General features: G+C 39.8%; 1 protein-coding gene across 1 annotated transcript in view; it reads right to left on the minus strand.

The window, feature by feature from the left end:
* The window catches only part of LOC144519165 (semaphorin-7A), a 35725-nt gene extending 23927 nt beyond the window's left edge, over positions 1–11798 (minus strand). Inside the window, exons 1-3 of the mRNA XM_078252118.1 lie at positions 11593–11798; positions 4093–4232; positions 1967–2029 (exon numbers count right to left, since the gene is read on the minus strand). Of these exons, the coding sequence (XP_078108244.1) occupies positions 1967–2029; positions 4093–4232; positions 11593–11671 (282 nt within the window). The 5' untranslated portion in view covers positions 11672–11798. The remainder of the gene's footprint in view (positions 1–1966; positions 2030–4092; positions 4233–11592) is intronic.
* Between the last annotated feature and the right edge of the window lie 4324 nt (positions 11799–16122).

Below are 16122 nucleotides of genomic sequence, written 5' to 3' on the forward strand. Positions count from 1 at the left end.
ATGTGTGCTACCTACTGTTAACTTCATCTGATTCCAGGGGTAATTGTTTTCCACAAACCTTGTGGCTGTCTATTACTGAAGGATGTCGCCTCCTTACCTTCATTCCCCCTGCCCAGCACCATTGGCTTTATTGGGGAAGATTTACTGAGGCACTCGGTACATTCTCATTTTCCACCATCTGCCACTGCCAGGCTCTCGGGAAGCTTAAGCTCTGTGCAGGGAGGACAGTCCCCTGTTTGTTTTGTGCAATAACTCAAGTAACACTTTGAGGTATACTCACAACCGTGATGGGTTTTAGCTCCCATTAGATATGGGAGGAAATTGAAATGGTAGTCTAAGTCTAAGCTGCCTTAAAAGAAAACACAATTTGTCTGTTAAAATTGGGATATCCCTCATTTGATAAACCTGACTGCAGATTACAGACCTGGCAGATATTGCTGGATTGGAAACTGAAGGGCTTCGAGTTGCTCAATGTAGCCTCTGATACAGCTACTCAAAAACAGATACGAAAATAATTGGCAGCTTTCAAAGCACTGATGTTACTAATAGATCAACAGTGCTTTTAAGCAAGGTGTCACTTCTTTTCTGTTTTCTGGCAGCACTCAAACTAAAGCAATCAGTCATTGAAATTCAAACACAAATTTCCCAACATGTCATTGCAAGGTAATAATGCTAACCCTAAGACAACTGTTACTGTATTTTAAGATGGTGTCCCATTCATTTCAAAAAGATTTGCTCACCACATGCATAATGCAGACATTTTGAAGGAGTCCATGTTTTTTAGGGCCACAGAACATGAGCATAACAGACATGCTCCAGCTGTTCTGGCATGAAAATAACTCAAAAAATAACTGATGAATCGTCAAGATTTTTTGAATATTATTTTCCCTAATGGCTAGAGTCATCTTGGCAGTGATTGTGATGTTTAGAAAAATGCATTCATCACTTTATATCCATTCTTTCTGTATCGATTGTATACAGTAAAAATGTCATTTTTGCCAAGTGGGAGGCCAGTGACCTGTAATATTCACTGTGGCCACTATGGCAAAATGTCCTCACAGCTATACCCTGGTCCTGTTTCTGTGGGCTTGCCCCTGATATACATCAAAACAGATGTGGACAGAAACAGCAGCATGGACAATGGAAACATTTAGGCACTTGGTTGTACATATTACTTAGAAGCGATCCCTTGCAGACATGACCCTTGGGGTAATACAGATGTTGAAAGTATAATTTACCCTTAATAACATTATGGCTATATATTATAATTTGGCTTTAAGGATATAGCAAGGTGAAAATAATTTCTTTTTAGCTATTGAGCAAATGCAGAATTTGACCCTAAGAATTAACGGTTGATGTAAAATGGTTGAAAAAAAATGGTCTTGGTCTTTAAAGTGCAACGGATAAATACCAAGTCTTTCGACATTTTCGTCCTTGGCACCTTTTGAAGTTCTTTATTTTCTGACAAGCAGCATAACACACAGCCTTTTATCCTTTCTAAGATTATTCCTGAGCCTCAAAGCATTTTACATTAAGTCGAACTCCCCACGGTCTTAGACTTATTTCAGGTTGAATATTGTATTAATCTCTTGGTATTCGCTAAATCTCATGAAATTATACATTTCAATTATCAACAGCTCACTCATCTGTGTTTGTTTGTTTGTTTTGAAATGAAGCTGTCTCCTGTGTATTTTATCTAATCTGTATAAATTACCATTATTTATGTATTTATTTGTCTTTATTGCATGTCTTTACTGTGTTTATTTGAATTATTTGATCTCTTGCGTCCAAGCAAAAATATTAACATGAACCTAAATAACTTAACTAAACATTGTAGCACTAACCTCACTGTAGTGCAACTGCAAATGATGATGATGCAGATGATGATGAGATACATGATGAGATTGATGATGACACACTGGTGGAGAAGGAGAGTGCTTTGCAGAAATCATGGAGTTGTTTCTACCTCGAGTGGCGCAGCCTTTGCCTTGCAGGTATCAATTGCAGTCTGGTCAGATGCCGCTGGGATCTGTGGGAGGAAGGGCTGTTTAGTTTGTGCAAAGTTCTTTCACACTGCCCTGCTTCAGCAAGAAAAGTGTGACCTTGCTGCAGCAGCTAAAACACAATCCTCACAGAAAACATTTACTTTCTTTGCTGACAGCACTCTGTGATGTTCACTGATTGAAATGTTTCTACTTTCATGCTCCGCTAAACATACATGCACTGGAAATAACTCCTGACAAAATGACACCTAAATGTGTGTGTAAGATAAAGCAAAATAGTCCTTCTATGCCAAATGTATCACCAAACATCTTTTCGTTTCCAACACAACACTCAGCCCACAATCATTCCGAAAAATAGGGCAGAGTCATATTTGGATAAAAACACATCCAGTGTACAGTCTCTTCAATTTGTCAGGGCTGACACTGCAGCCCAGACACTATGTAATCTTGAGCCTATTTTGACATTATTAGCTCAGTGAATGATGTTTTCTTTCCTCACACAGAGATATACAGTGTTGCTTCATTAATGTATGCATGACCCAACTTCCTCTGCCCTCGGCTGCTGATCTGGGTCAGCAGCAGGCCGGCCCTCTTATCTCTCTCTGGCCTCTCTGGCTCAGTGTTGCCCTCACAGCAGGTGGGCAACTCTGTTGTCATCCAGCAGAGTCTGGCAAACAGTATACCCTAAATCTGGATGCAGGGCGAAACAACTAGTCTGGGTCTCATCAAAGTTCCGAAATACACCTATCAACATCTCACTAATAAACGCATTGTCATACCATGTCATCATATCATACAAAAACATATGCACAACAATTTGTGTGTTATCCTACGAAATTACGGCAACCGGCGGCCGGTCACATGACAGTTAAGTTTAGCTGTCTTAACAGTTAAATTTAGCTGGGTAACTGTGAACGTGGTACAGTGCACTGTGAGGTGGTGCCCCTTTCAGCGATTGTTGCAGTTGAGTTTAGCCAGCAAATGGTGACTATGATGCGGCAACCACAGTTAAGTTTAGGCACCAAAATGACTAGTTAATATTAGAAAAAACATTGTGGTTTGGATAAAAACCCCGGTACCCTTAAGTAGTGAACGAGGAAGCACACCCGTTTCCCGACACTAACTCCCGTTTCCTGGGTGAAAGTCTTGTGTTTTCCCCTTAACTTCTCCCAGGACACACTCTGCTCCCCCCGCTTGAAAGCCCTGTGTTTTAGGACCCAACCATCCACCCCAACCTCCTCCCTGCGCAGACCTGATCGGCCTAATACAGCAGCAGTCCATGTGGTTCATACATTGATAAATACGTGGAATTACCAATGTACGAATGACTTTTCGTACAGATATGTACGAATGGTTCATGAGAACAGCCTGCACTGATTTGATTTGATCTGTTGAGCACATGTAAAAATAAAAACCACGACAACAATAATTCAGAGATGTCAATCAAGCGCACAGTCCTAAGAGTTTCAACCTTTAGGTCCCTGCTGCCTATTTTACCAACCAGCTAAAGTTGTATGTAGGAACAACACTTTCAACATTGGTTGGTTGCCAAAGTGGTTTTTGAAGGGGACTGACTTAAGCCTCTTTCCGACCAAGTAGTTACAGGAATGTAGTTATAGGAACAGTCCACTTCTAACCAGTTCTGCTAACTAATCTCCCCCAAAACTGTTTTTTCTAATTGCATTCACACTGGCCAAGTGGCCAAAGGAACTGACCTTTTGTTATTATAATCACAGCCATCTAACCACCACTATGCAGAAAAAGGGAAAAGTGAAGAGACCCTGCCCTGAAGTAGGAGCTGAAAGAGTTACAGGAACTGTGGCCAGAGGAATTTAATAATCCCCAAATTGGTCCAGTCGGAACAGGAGAAAAAAAGGGTTCTAGGAACGTTATGTTCTAGGAACTGCAAAAATCCCTCCGGTTGGAAAGCGGTTTTAAAGACAGTAGATAGCATTTGAACTGGTGGTTGGCAACTGATATTTTATAACTACTCTAGTTGGCAGCAGAGGGATTGGCTATTACAAAAGACTGTCTATAGCTGAGAGATCTATTAGGGTAAGACAGCAAAATTCAGCTAAAGGTAAAGTACCTGCAGGTTGCGGACCCCTCTGTTAGTGAACGTCAACACATAGATCATCGCCTGGCCGCCCACATACAGCATGTCGCTCCCTTCCTGGTGGTACATGCTGATGTAGTTCTCCGGTTTGTTGAAGTGGAACCTGGAGGTCTCTGTGGATCATAACAGAGTGTATTAGAGAGATGAGCTGGCAGACAAGAGCTTTGCTTGAGTACATTGTTGTTTTTATTGTTAAAATGAAAATATGCCAGATGGTGATGAAGTTAAATTCATATAAATGAACTGAACTCAAAAAAACTATAATCAACAAAGACAGAAACCATTTTCGAATTTGAATAACGTAGAATTACTTCTGCTGTTACAAATTAGTATACACCTAAGTAAATAATCAAGAAGGAGGAGAAGGAAGAAGAAGAATATATACTGTATTTTTTCCAATCCCAGTTAAAAAGTTATTTCCAAATGACAGGGAATCAATCAAATCAACAGCTAAAGCAAAGAAACAAGGTACTGTAATAAAAAACAAATTCATAAAGTAGAGATCAAAGACAATAACAGAAGGTCAATGCATGAAAGCAAAATTGAGTTTCAGGAAGTTATTTAAAAAGATGATCCATGATTTGGCCGGCCTAAGCTCCTCAGGCAGTTTCAACAAAAGTCTAGTAGCGCTAATGGCAAAGAGCCAAACCTCTGGATTTTAATCTATATTTAATCTGCCGCCAGCTCGAGGAGTCCTCGATATGAACTGGTTTGATGCACCAAAACACTAAATCCGACAATACCGCCCTTTTTGGTTTTAGATTAAACATGGAGCCTTTACAGAAACCTGGTTTGGGTGTTAGAGGAAAAGGTCATTTGGTGGAATCATAAATATCACTGAAGTAATCATGTGGGCAAATACCATCGCAGATGCTTGGATGAATTACTCTCAGGACACCTCCAGACGTCTCAAAAGGACAATTTGGCATTTCTGATTCACCCATCCAATCAGACTTACACTTACCTACGCTGCAACTGTGCCTGCATTTAAAAATAGATTGCAATCACTGCTACTATTTAAAAGATGTATATGAAGGAGTTACACAAAAAACTGCCACGTCTAATAATTAATGCTATGTAATTTAAAGATTGGTTTATAAAATATCAAAGTTTCTAGCCCTTTAATAAGGCTCTGTGCTCCAGGAGAACATTTCTCTATTTATTTTGTAAAGAGACATTTCAGAATAGTCCAGTCTGAAGAGCGTAAAAGCTAACTAACAAACCAGCCACCTGTTTAAGCTTCTGACAATAATAAACTTTTTTTACAATACTGTACTAAATCTGTCGCAGAAAATAAGCCTTTATTTTCCCTTTCATCTTCAACAAAATAATGGAAAAAAAAAATACATCATGAGTTCAAAACTTATTTCCAAACTAATGATGCATTTTGTCTGAATATATACAGATACACTAATAATGATGATGTACATGATACAGTCATGGTTACATGGCATTTTTATTGATTCACTTCTCATCTTTGAAACCAAAAAGACATCCAGCCCAACAGCAAAGCCAGGGTGAAGTGGTGGTGATCGCTGATACAGGTTGCTAACCAACCAAGTAAGTTACTATGGAAACAGTGGCCTCTCTGATTGTCGGGAATCTAATTGATGATGCTTGTACTTAGGAAGTAAATAATCAACAAGGGAGGCCAATGTGGCTGATGGTAGGTAAGAACAGACATTTCACTGTGACAGTCTTGAGAGGAACTCTGTAGCTGGCAAAGCACACCAACAGATTGTTGAATATATTTGCCTCCGTTGATTCAGTCTGGCTTCAACAACAGAAAAAAAGTCACAATCAAAAGCTGAATAAAAAACAGTGGCTGTTAAAGGGGAACTATACAGATTTTTTAGCTTAATTTACCTTAACTGAACAGCTATGATATGACTTTTTTTTCGGGTTGAATGGTTGTCGTCTCGCTCCCCCCTCCCGCCTGTGAGCGGAAAAACCACCCTTGCAACTGAGCCGGCAAAAAAGAAGCAGAAAGCTAGGAAAGCATTGTCGGAGGAACAGAGAAAGAGGAAACGGCAGACTGACCAAGCGAGGAGTCAGACACGAGTAAACATAGGAGCTGCCAAATATCTATTCTGAAGCTGTAGGGGGAGCTCTACAGAGAAACCTGCGAGCAAGAAGCGAGAAAACGGCGAAGAAATGGCCAAAACTGCATAGCGCCCCTTTAACATGTATACTACCCAACTAGCAGCTTATGTTAAAATTTCATTAGCGAGTTCTATTAAAAAATCTTTCACTGATCTAGAGGTGGCAGTAGGTCAGTTAAAGGCAGCAAAGGAGAAAACTGCGACTAAGTAAACATGGATGTCAATAATGGGGGTTAGGGTTAGGGGTTTCAACATTTTCAAAAAAGCAGCTTTGCACATGTTTTAGGAGGAAAGAATAGCAATTTTTTTTTTTACAAGTTTCAGTTACACCTCAAGGCACAAACAAAATAATCAAAAACACAATGCATTTAGGTGAGCAACATTGAAGGCCCCGACCAGACAGAGCGCAATGGTTTGCAGTTTCCTCTTTTATGTATTTCTTGCTAGGCAACCACCAAATCACCCATTCTCAGCAAACCGTTATTTAGCTGTGAAGTTACTGACGTCGGGGGTTCAGGGCCAGCCCGTCCTCACTCATAAAATGACCATATGGGTCGATTGTGCAAGCAGCTCATAACGACTGACAATTACGTTTCTTATTAAGCGGCGACCTTTTGTGGCTGTAGTAGTTATTGCGAGAGAACTGTCTTTTTGAAATGACCTGACTTTTACCTAGGATTTTCACAGACGTTACGTCCTCATTTCAGTAGTTTTAGGTGACTCATTTTAAGCCAATCCCTAATGTTTTAATAACCCTAAGTATTTTTGTTCCCTAAACTTAACTAGTTCTGTTTAAAACTGCCACGGTTACATTACATAAACGTTCACATGTCTACGGTCACATGATTAAACTGCCACCATGTGGCAGTACGTAAAACGGCCATATGTGTCATTTTGGGAGTCTTTGGATAATAATAATAATAATAATAATAATAATAATAATAATAATAATAATAATTTATACTTTATTAATCCTGCAAGGGAAATTACAATATTTTCACTCTGTTGTTATTATTATACACATTACACACAGGCCTGAATTACACACACATGCTCAGTACCTATACATGCACTAATGGAGAGATGTCAGAGTGAGGGAGCTGCCCATGGAAAGGCACCCCAAGCAGTTTATACCGATCTATAATGTAATTTAGATATGAGGATGTGTTGTCTGGGTGGCATGTTGTCTGGACTGTGAAAAAGCGCCAGGCGCTCAGCATCGCAAAAGCAGTGAGCTAACCCCATCCCCCACCCACCCATCATGATTGGACAAAGTGTTTGAATGCCAGAGATACTGTCCCGGTTCTTTAAACAACCACGAGCACACAGGAGCAACAGAAGGGGAAGTCGTTTCAACAGTAAAGGGTTGCACACATACAACTGAAATGTCACCTTCTGAATGAAGTTTGAGCTGCTGACTTTGTTCTCCCTATCTGTGAGCATGTGTTTCTTTTTTCTTTTAGTCCTCAGACATTTAATCATTGCTGCCGAGTAAAATCCTTGAATTTTTAAAAGGTCAGCGCTTCAGGAAACAAGAAAAACAGCCTTATTTTCAGCTTGTTTTTCAAAAACAAGGCTTCATTAAACTCAAGGGTTGCACAGTTTCCTTCCCCTCAGAGGAGTATGTAATCCTTGAAGTTAAAACATTTTCAAAGTCACGTTTAAAGAAACAAATTAATAAATGCACTAAGAAATGTGTTAATTAAAGAAGAGTTAAGGGCAGAAAAGTTTTCACTTGTACATCAATAATACATTCTGGTTATTGAAAAAAGTGAAATAGGTTTTGTTTAAGTTTTCCTTTTCTGGCATCGTATAACGCTGCTATTTTATTTACAATAGGGCATTGAGGTGCTCAAGCCTCCAACTGAGAGAGAAGATCAACACAAATGATTCCTGAACAAGATGCTCTGTTATTAAGAATGCAGCTGTGGATGTCCAATTAGCTTCAAGAGATTTGCTTTTTTCTCTTTCAGTCCTTCATTCACTTAGACTGGGTAAGCCCAGCCCAATCTGCCGGCGATCTGCAGCTCAGGCTGGAAACCTGTACGTTTATCTATCCTGCTTCCGTTACAATTTTGCGGGGACCAATCACAAACTGGCTTATCCACCTGGCACGCTATTGGCGGGTTTAACACGATGACGATAGAGGAGCGACGAAGCAGCTTCTTGTTTACAGCAGCTTCTTTGTCGCTGCTACGTCACCCGGATCGTTGGTCTGATTGGTTGAAGGACTATCCAATTGCGTACAGAGTCATTTGAACTATGCCTGTTGATCACGCCTCTTGTGCAGTAGAAAATACAGAGCAGACTCCCCAGATTAATGTTCAATCTTAAAAGATTGAGCTTGGTCTGGTGATAGCCAGACTATCATTCACTCTCTCTGGCTCTTTCTTTGCATTTGTCTCAATGTTGTCGTTGTCAATCCTCTTTCTCCCAATAAAATTGCGCTATTTATGAAATGTGCCAACCAAAGGTCAAAGTCACACTCATGCAGCTTTCATAGACGTTACCTTTGGATACAGACAGGCTGAAGTTGTGGCTAGTTGTGTTACATCTACAGTCTGATCCTAACACTTTGGTCCATACACTGCGCTTTGCACACCATTGTGTCTGCAGTGACCCATTTTTAGTGGGATGACTACTGCCAGCCAAAGAGGAGAAAAAACCCTATACCAAAGCACATTTTCCTAAAGCAAAATTCTGTTCCAAGATTGGAGAGCTGCAGACAGAGCGGTGGTAAGCTAATGCTATTAGCTAAAGTTATTGTGTTGCCCTGGCTTTGTTACACATAAAAGCATGGCAAGATAACGGCAACTTCTCCATCTTTCCATAATGTAGTCAAACACTTGTAATAATCTCAGCCTGTCAGTGGCCAAACAGCACTTTAAGTGCATTGATTGCCGCTATTGCCCCAGAGAATTACATTGTAGCTTGTTTTGCGGCTGCTGTTTACAGCATTCTCGCTCAATACTGGACCAATGGCAAAGATTTTTGTTCACATTAGTCACTTAAACACAAATGCATGGGAAAATAGGGTCCAGGTTGAAAAATGCCAAAATTACCCTTTAAGACTGTTAGCACTGTTGCCATTGTTAGCATTGTTAGCACCATTAATGTGGCTAGTCGCTGCCATTTCAGCCCAGCAGCCTCCATGTTTGCTTGTGACGTCAGAGGGTATGTGCAGGCAATCCCAGCCCAGAAATGTTGTATATAGCCTCTTTAATATTAATCAACACTAATTATTAACTGTGTTTCTATGGTATGTGCTTATTTCATATCCAGATTAGTTTTTTTCTTCTTCATATTGGCTACAGTATATCACTCGGTTTCCAGTACAACTGGCTAAAACTAATGCACTGTAATATGACAGACCTGCCATAAATCCTACCTTAATTAATGTTAAAATTTAAGTTTAGGTATTGATTCAACTTAATAGTAATTGTAGATGCTGTTTATGGTGTTGATGAACTGTGATGTGTATAATGAGGTGTCATATTTATAAAATAAATAAATGGATAGACTAATCTCTAAAACAGTTTAAACAAAAAACTGAAAATTGTAACTGTCATGAAGAAAGAATTAATTGTACTAATCTCTTAGTTGTTTGTTTAGGAGGATGCACTTGGGATTTCTAATGACGTCTTGTTCCTACTGAGGTTTATTGCACTTATTGTAATAGCTTTGGGCAGAAGTGTCTGCCAAATGAAAGCAATATAATGCATTCTCTAGCCCATGCAAAAACGTCAGCCCTCACAGCATGTAGGTTACCCTTAAACTAAACCAAATTTCAACCGAAATCTTAAAAGCAGGTTGTATCCCTGAAAAAAGTGCCTTGATATTGTCAGAAGTTTGCTCATATAGCATGTATATGCAAACTGAGGAGCCTGTTCCATCTGAGGACCTCGGAGCTGTCCGCGGTGCTGAAACCGCGCCAGCTCTAAAACAACCCCATCTTCTTGTGACGGTTTAGCACTTCAGGCTCAAACTGCGCCTTTGATGGATTTCCTCTGACAGTTGTCTACCTGTGTGAGCGTGTGCGCGCGTGTATGCCCCAAAGACAGGCATTTATAGCCAAGGTATAGCATACCCTGCAATTGCATTACAACGAGATTGATTGATATGACTTGCACGTCCGGGGCCGTCATCTTGTGCGTTTTGTACTGTTCATCCACGGGGAGGGGGAGGGATACAGATACAACTTGACACACAGCCCCCATCTCTACTGATTGCTGAATACATTAGAGGAGTGTGTGAGGTGTAAAAAGGCGTGAGTGGAATAGATAACTAGGAGTAGGCTTGGAATTTTCCATCCAATGCCGTCCCCTCCCTTTCTCCCTATCTCCATGTCTGGGTATTTGTAAATGTACATAATGTATTTAGGCGGCTGCTACCCTAAAGCAACCCTCTTTTTCCCGGAGCCGGACTCAGCTGCTGCAGTGTGAAGCAGCTGCCGTGTCCCGCATTGCAGCTCCGCAAGGACGCGGGAGCTACAGCGACTGTGTCACCCTCCAAAGAGAGTCATATTTCACAGTAACGATGCTTTTTTTGGCGGTGGCAGGCGGGTGTTTAAAGGGTACAGCTTTGCAGTGTGTTAAGGGCGAACAAGCGCCATGCTGCTCCAAAAGACAGGGGAGGGAGAGGATATGTTATTTTGCTCGGTGCGCCTGGAGGTGAAAACATGGAGGGACGGTCGCCAATTAGAGCCTAGGTCCCCCTAACTGATACAACCAGCAACGGTGCATTTAACAGACGAGTACACATGGAACTTTTAGTGCACTGAGATAAAGCAAACAGTTGATAAATAGACCAAAATAAAAGCCAAAAGTTGCACAAATCAGATCCAAATCATTCTAATGTCATTCCTAAATCCACCTTGAAATTGAATGGAAACCAATGGCCGAGTTGAATCACTCTCAATCCAAATTCTGTACATGATCTCTAGTTAACATTAAGATAATACAGCAAAATCAGTTTTCCTCCAGATGTTCATCCTGTTATAGCCTGTGTACACATGTTTGCTGGTGCCTGAATGTCGGAGCGTGTAATTGAGGCTACTACTCGGTCAGTGGGGGGAGGGTTTTAGGAGATGAATCCAAAGGTAGCCACTCAATATGGATTTATTGGTGCTGTTAGTGCATCTTTCGCAAATGACTAAACAACCTGGGTTAATGAGAAGAACTGGAACATAACTGGTTGAACTCTCGCACCGTTCATTCATTAACTCATCCGTCCATCTCTGTATCCATTCACCCATTCATTACCCATTACCATACACATAACAGATTAATAAAACATGCTTGGCGACCTAAATAATTGGCTGAATGCCTTGTGGTAAAACCAGACAACATCCAGAAAAGACAGCACTGCCTACCGTGCAGAACAAATTTCAGCCGAGGTGACTTTCCGGTGATAATCGTGGCAAAAAGCGACAGCAGGATGAAATAATTCATCTTTCTTGAAGCTGTACCGTGTGTAGCCGGTTTGTAAAATTATTCAACCGTACAAAGCGCTCCACAAAATCGCTTTTTTTCTTCCTTGCAACTGCCTTTATGGTCCCTCCTTTCGATCTGCTTCGTCCCAGATCTGTGCCACCGACTACTGGTGCCGGTCCTATCTTGTCCGTCTGCTTCGCCGGCAGTTCAGTTTGAAGAAGTCGGTGTATCAGGCTCCACCTCGGAAACAAAAGGCAGAGGGGGGAGTGAAGCCTTTCAGCACGGATGCAAGAATGAAAGGATTGCAAAAAAATTGCCTACAAACGCATCACTTTGGGTTTATAATTACAGGCGTAGGATTATTAGCGTCACACCTGTTGCTGATAGCGAGAGATGATTTACATTCACGAATCACAGATATTTAAAAAAAATCATGTCATTCATCTTGTTTTGATTCATTTTATTTTCATTTGACATCTTTTTTTACAATCATCACTAGGCTACATCATTTTCTCATCTAGGTTCCAGCTTTTTGTAAATATTTTATACATGTCATAGTTTTGAATGCTACTGATATCAGGCCAAACATGTAACAAAACCAATTATACTTCCTTGTGCATATGCAGAATGACTACCTTTCCTCATTTCAAATGAATTCTGATATGATATGTGAGTCTATATGATACGTTCTCAGGGCCATTTTGCATTTGTACACAAGCCCTCACACCAACAGCCAATAATGCCATTGCCCCAGCAACTGAATCAATATGTGTCAATAGTGCCTGGGTGCCTGAATGGGAATGAATCAGCAGTTTGGCTCTGCTGCGTTTGCATTTGTGAAATTGATTGACTCAAATTTGAAAAAAATGTAAGGACTCTAAATGGTAAATGACTGATAGTGAAAAAAACAGATAGAGATATCCCTGTCTTTCCTTGAATCTGTCTTTCCTTGAATCAGAAAGCACTATATGTTTCACACAGGTTGGTCCTTAGTAGAAACAAACCTGTTTGATGCACTTCAAATGCCTTAATCGTCTCTCAGTGTGGCCCTTTGAATCAACACCTTTGAGTTCAGTCAAGGATGTAACCCCTTACTTTTATGTAACTCTAAGGGGTTTCAAATTCAGTTGTTTTACTCATTACAGCACACTCATTACGTCACGCACATTTAATCCCAATCGTAGATGGTATTGAGGCTTTATTAAGGAGATTCTCTACCCTTGTCAATTGGGTGAATTTAAGCCTAGATGACTGGTACTTAAATTAGTGTTTACCAGCCAGGAAAGTGTTTTACCATGATAGATAAATACATGCATGTGGCTATCTTAACATGTGGAAGCTCAGCAAGACAGTTAATCTGTATTAGATTAGTCACAGCATTGACCTTCTTCCTTTTTTTTTATTAGCCTTGCTTACTGATTTAACATCAGTCTAACATGATCCCGTATGATGAAGAAACCATATGATGAAGAAACCTCTGTGTTTAAACTTCCAAGTCTGTTGCACATATGACCTCACTCAGCAGTCATTTTGTATTATGCAGTCAGTGCAATGCTGGAGTGGGAATATTTCAACCACTAGATGGAAGCGGAAGCAAGCTTTTCAATTTCAGTTTCATCACTCCAAGCTAATGATTTTGCCTCCTAAATAATTACAACAGCAGTCCTCTGTCTCCTTCCTAGCAAACTGCACTGATTAGCTGTCTCTGATAGAAGGTTCCATGGTGAAAATCCACTGCGGTGCGCTTTCCCTTTGAGGTTACAATTCCAGGAGAAAGGACAGAAGGATGACTTAATTGGGTAACACTTTACTTGAAGGTATCGACATAATCGTGACATGACACGCTCATAACTATGACATGACACTGTCATGAACGTGTCATAAATGTTATAAACAAGTCATAAACGTTTATGACTTCTGTCATTAAGTGTCATTCGGTTTTGGTCATGACAATTTGACATTGTTTGGGTTGTCTTGATTATGACAACTTAACATTAATCAAAGTGACATTACCAGAAGTTGTCTTGGTCATGACAAGTTGACATTAAATTAGTTTGGGATGTCTTTGTAATGACAACTTGACATTAACCAGGATGACATTACCAGAGGATGTCTTTGTCATGACAACTTGACATAATGTCATCCTGTTTAATGTCAAGTTATCTTAATAAGGACACTCCAAAGAAATTTAATGTCAAGTTGTCATGACAAATACATCCCAAACAAATTTAATGTCAACTTCTCATGACCAAGACAACTTCTGGTAATGTCACTTTGAGTAATGTCAAGTTCAATAATAAATCATAATCAAGACAACCCAAACAATGTCAACTTGTCAATACAAAAACCGAATGACACTTAATGACAGAAGTCATAAACGTTTATAACTTGGATATAACGTTTATGACACGTTCATGACAGTGTCATGTCATAGTTATGACAGTGTCACGTCACGATTATGTCAATACCTTCAAGTAAAGTGTTACCCCTAATTGACTAGTTTGCATTTTTGTTTTTGTTCATAATGGTTAAAGGCACAAGTCTTTTTTTAATTAACCTTTATTTATACAGATATTGAAATATCTTGAAAAGCCATTGGATGGATTGTCATGGAATTTAATTCAATTGAATTCAATAAACTTTTATCTATAGTATCAAATCATAACAAGATTTTTCTCAAGACAATTTACAGATAGAGTAAGTGTAGACCACACTCTATAATTTATAAAGACCCAACAATTCCAGTAATTCATAATTCATAATTTAGTAGATACCTTGATATTCCAAAGATAATTAAATCAGTTTTTAGTGATTCCCTGACATTTTTCTCTAGTGTTTTCACTTCAATTTCCAATTGTTACATCTAGCATATAGGGGATACCAGGACATAGTACAACAAATAATCATATTGACTATAACCTCACAGGATCAGCTGACAACAAAGTTAGGATTAATGACTGAACTGCTGTTTTATTTCCTTCATCAGTGGATTGGGCATGACCAAAAACAATAACCTAGGGCAGCTTTGGCTCAGGAGGTAGAGCCAGCCACCAGTTGGTGGATCAATACACATGTCAAAGTGTCCTTAGGGAAAACACAAAATCCAAGATTGCTAGGTAACTGATAATATTACATGTCTAAATGCCATTTATTGACAAGTAGTCTCACAGTATATAGACAGTCTACTAACCAGAAATGGACTAAATGCCCGAAAAACAATAACTTACCTGCCAAAATAACAATTAAATGCAAAAGAATCAAGAAAAAAAAAATCAAGAAAAAAACTAGCCAACAGCATCATGACTAGATAATACAAACAAATGGCTTCCCACCCCAAAATTGCTACCATTATAATATTAATACATTGTATTTTTTATGTAGATCAGAGCTACAGAGGATAAACCTTTTTGAGGAAGGTAACACCATGTGGTGCGCTGGTGCCATGCTCAGGGTTAAATTAACATTAATTTGCCCCACTAGTGGTAAACAGACATGGAGACTCGAGTTTGAGACTTGAACACACACAGTAACTTGAGACTCGACTTGAGACTCGTCCTCAAAAGACTTCAGACTCGACTTGGACTCGTAAAGCATCTTTTATTTTTTAGGAAACGTCTGATGAGCTAAATGTTATTTCCCTCCCTGCATAACCTCTAACCTACCTATGTAAGACGTATTACGTAATGTATCTGCTGGGCGCGGCCACACGTGAGAGAGGACAGCGGCAGCTGCTGTGCCATTCATCGGAAGCTTTGGCTTTCAAATCTTAATAGAACAAAAAGAGCCGTCAAATGCAAAACATGCAGGGTTCTGGCTCAACCACATCAGATTTTAAGCGGGCACCTTAAAAACACACCCTGATAGGTTAGCAAACATGTTTAGCTCAGCTAACCTTAGCTTGCTTCTTGCTTTAGCTACAACCTACAGGAGGCTAACTCCGACTGTCCTTCGCTAGATGTTATGAAAAGATGAATGAGCTTTTGTTTGTTTGCCAAACTTGTGGTATAGTCGATTTAAGTAATCATTTACGTCCTGCTGGCTGCCACCACATTCATTATTAATCTTGGACTCTAGCTCAAAGACTTGAGACTTGACTTGGACTCTAGCTCAAACTCTCTGGTGGTAGGTAAGAACAGCACAATAGTCTTTTCATTATTCTTCCGTGATCCAACATTTTAGTTTTCTGGTAATAAACATTACTGTCACTGATCATACGAGAAATTAAAATGGTATTTCTTGTGCAAACAGGATTGTCTGACTGTTTGAAGCCCCTCTAGAAGCCCCTACGGAAATTAGTTTTTGTTTTTGTTTTAATTAATATGTACAGTCGTGCAAACGTTTGTCACCGTAATTCATCTAGAAAGGTTTTTCCTCCTCTCTCTCATCTTTTCAAGGACCTGTTGTCACCGCTCCCCTCCTCGCTGAAGGGTTGTAGAGACTCCTTCGTCCAGTTCAGGTCAATTCCATCT

The sequence above is a fragment of the Sander vitreus genome, chromosome 6, assembly GCF_031162955.1.
Source record: "Sander vitreus isolate 19-12246 chromosome 6, sanVit1, whole genome shotgun sequence".
In the NCBI taxonomy this organism is placed as follows: domain Eukaryota; kingdom Metazoa; phylum Chordata; class Actinopteri; order Perciformes; family Percidae; genus Sander; species Sander vitreus.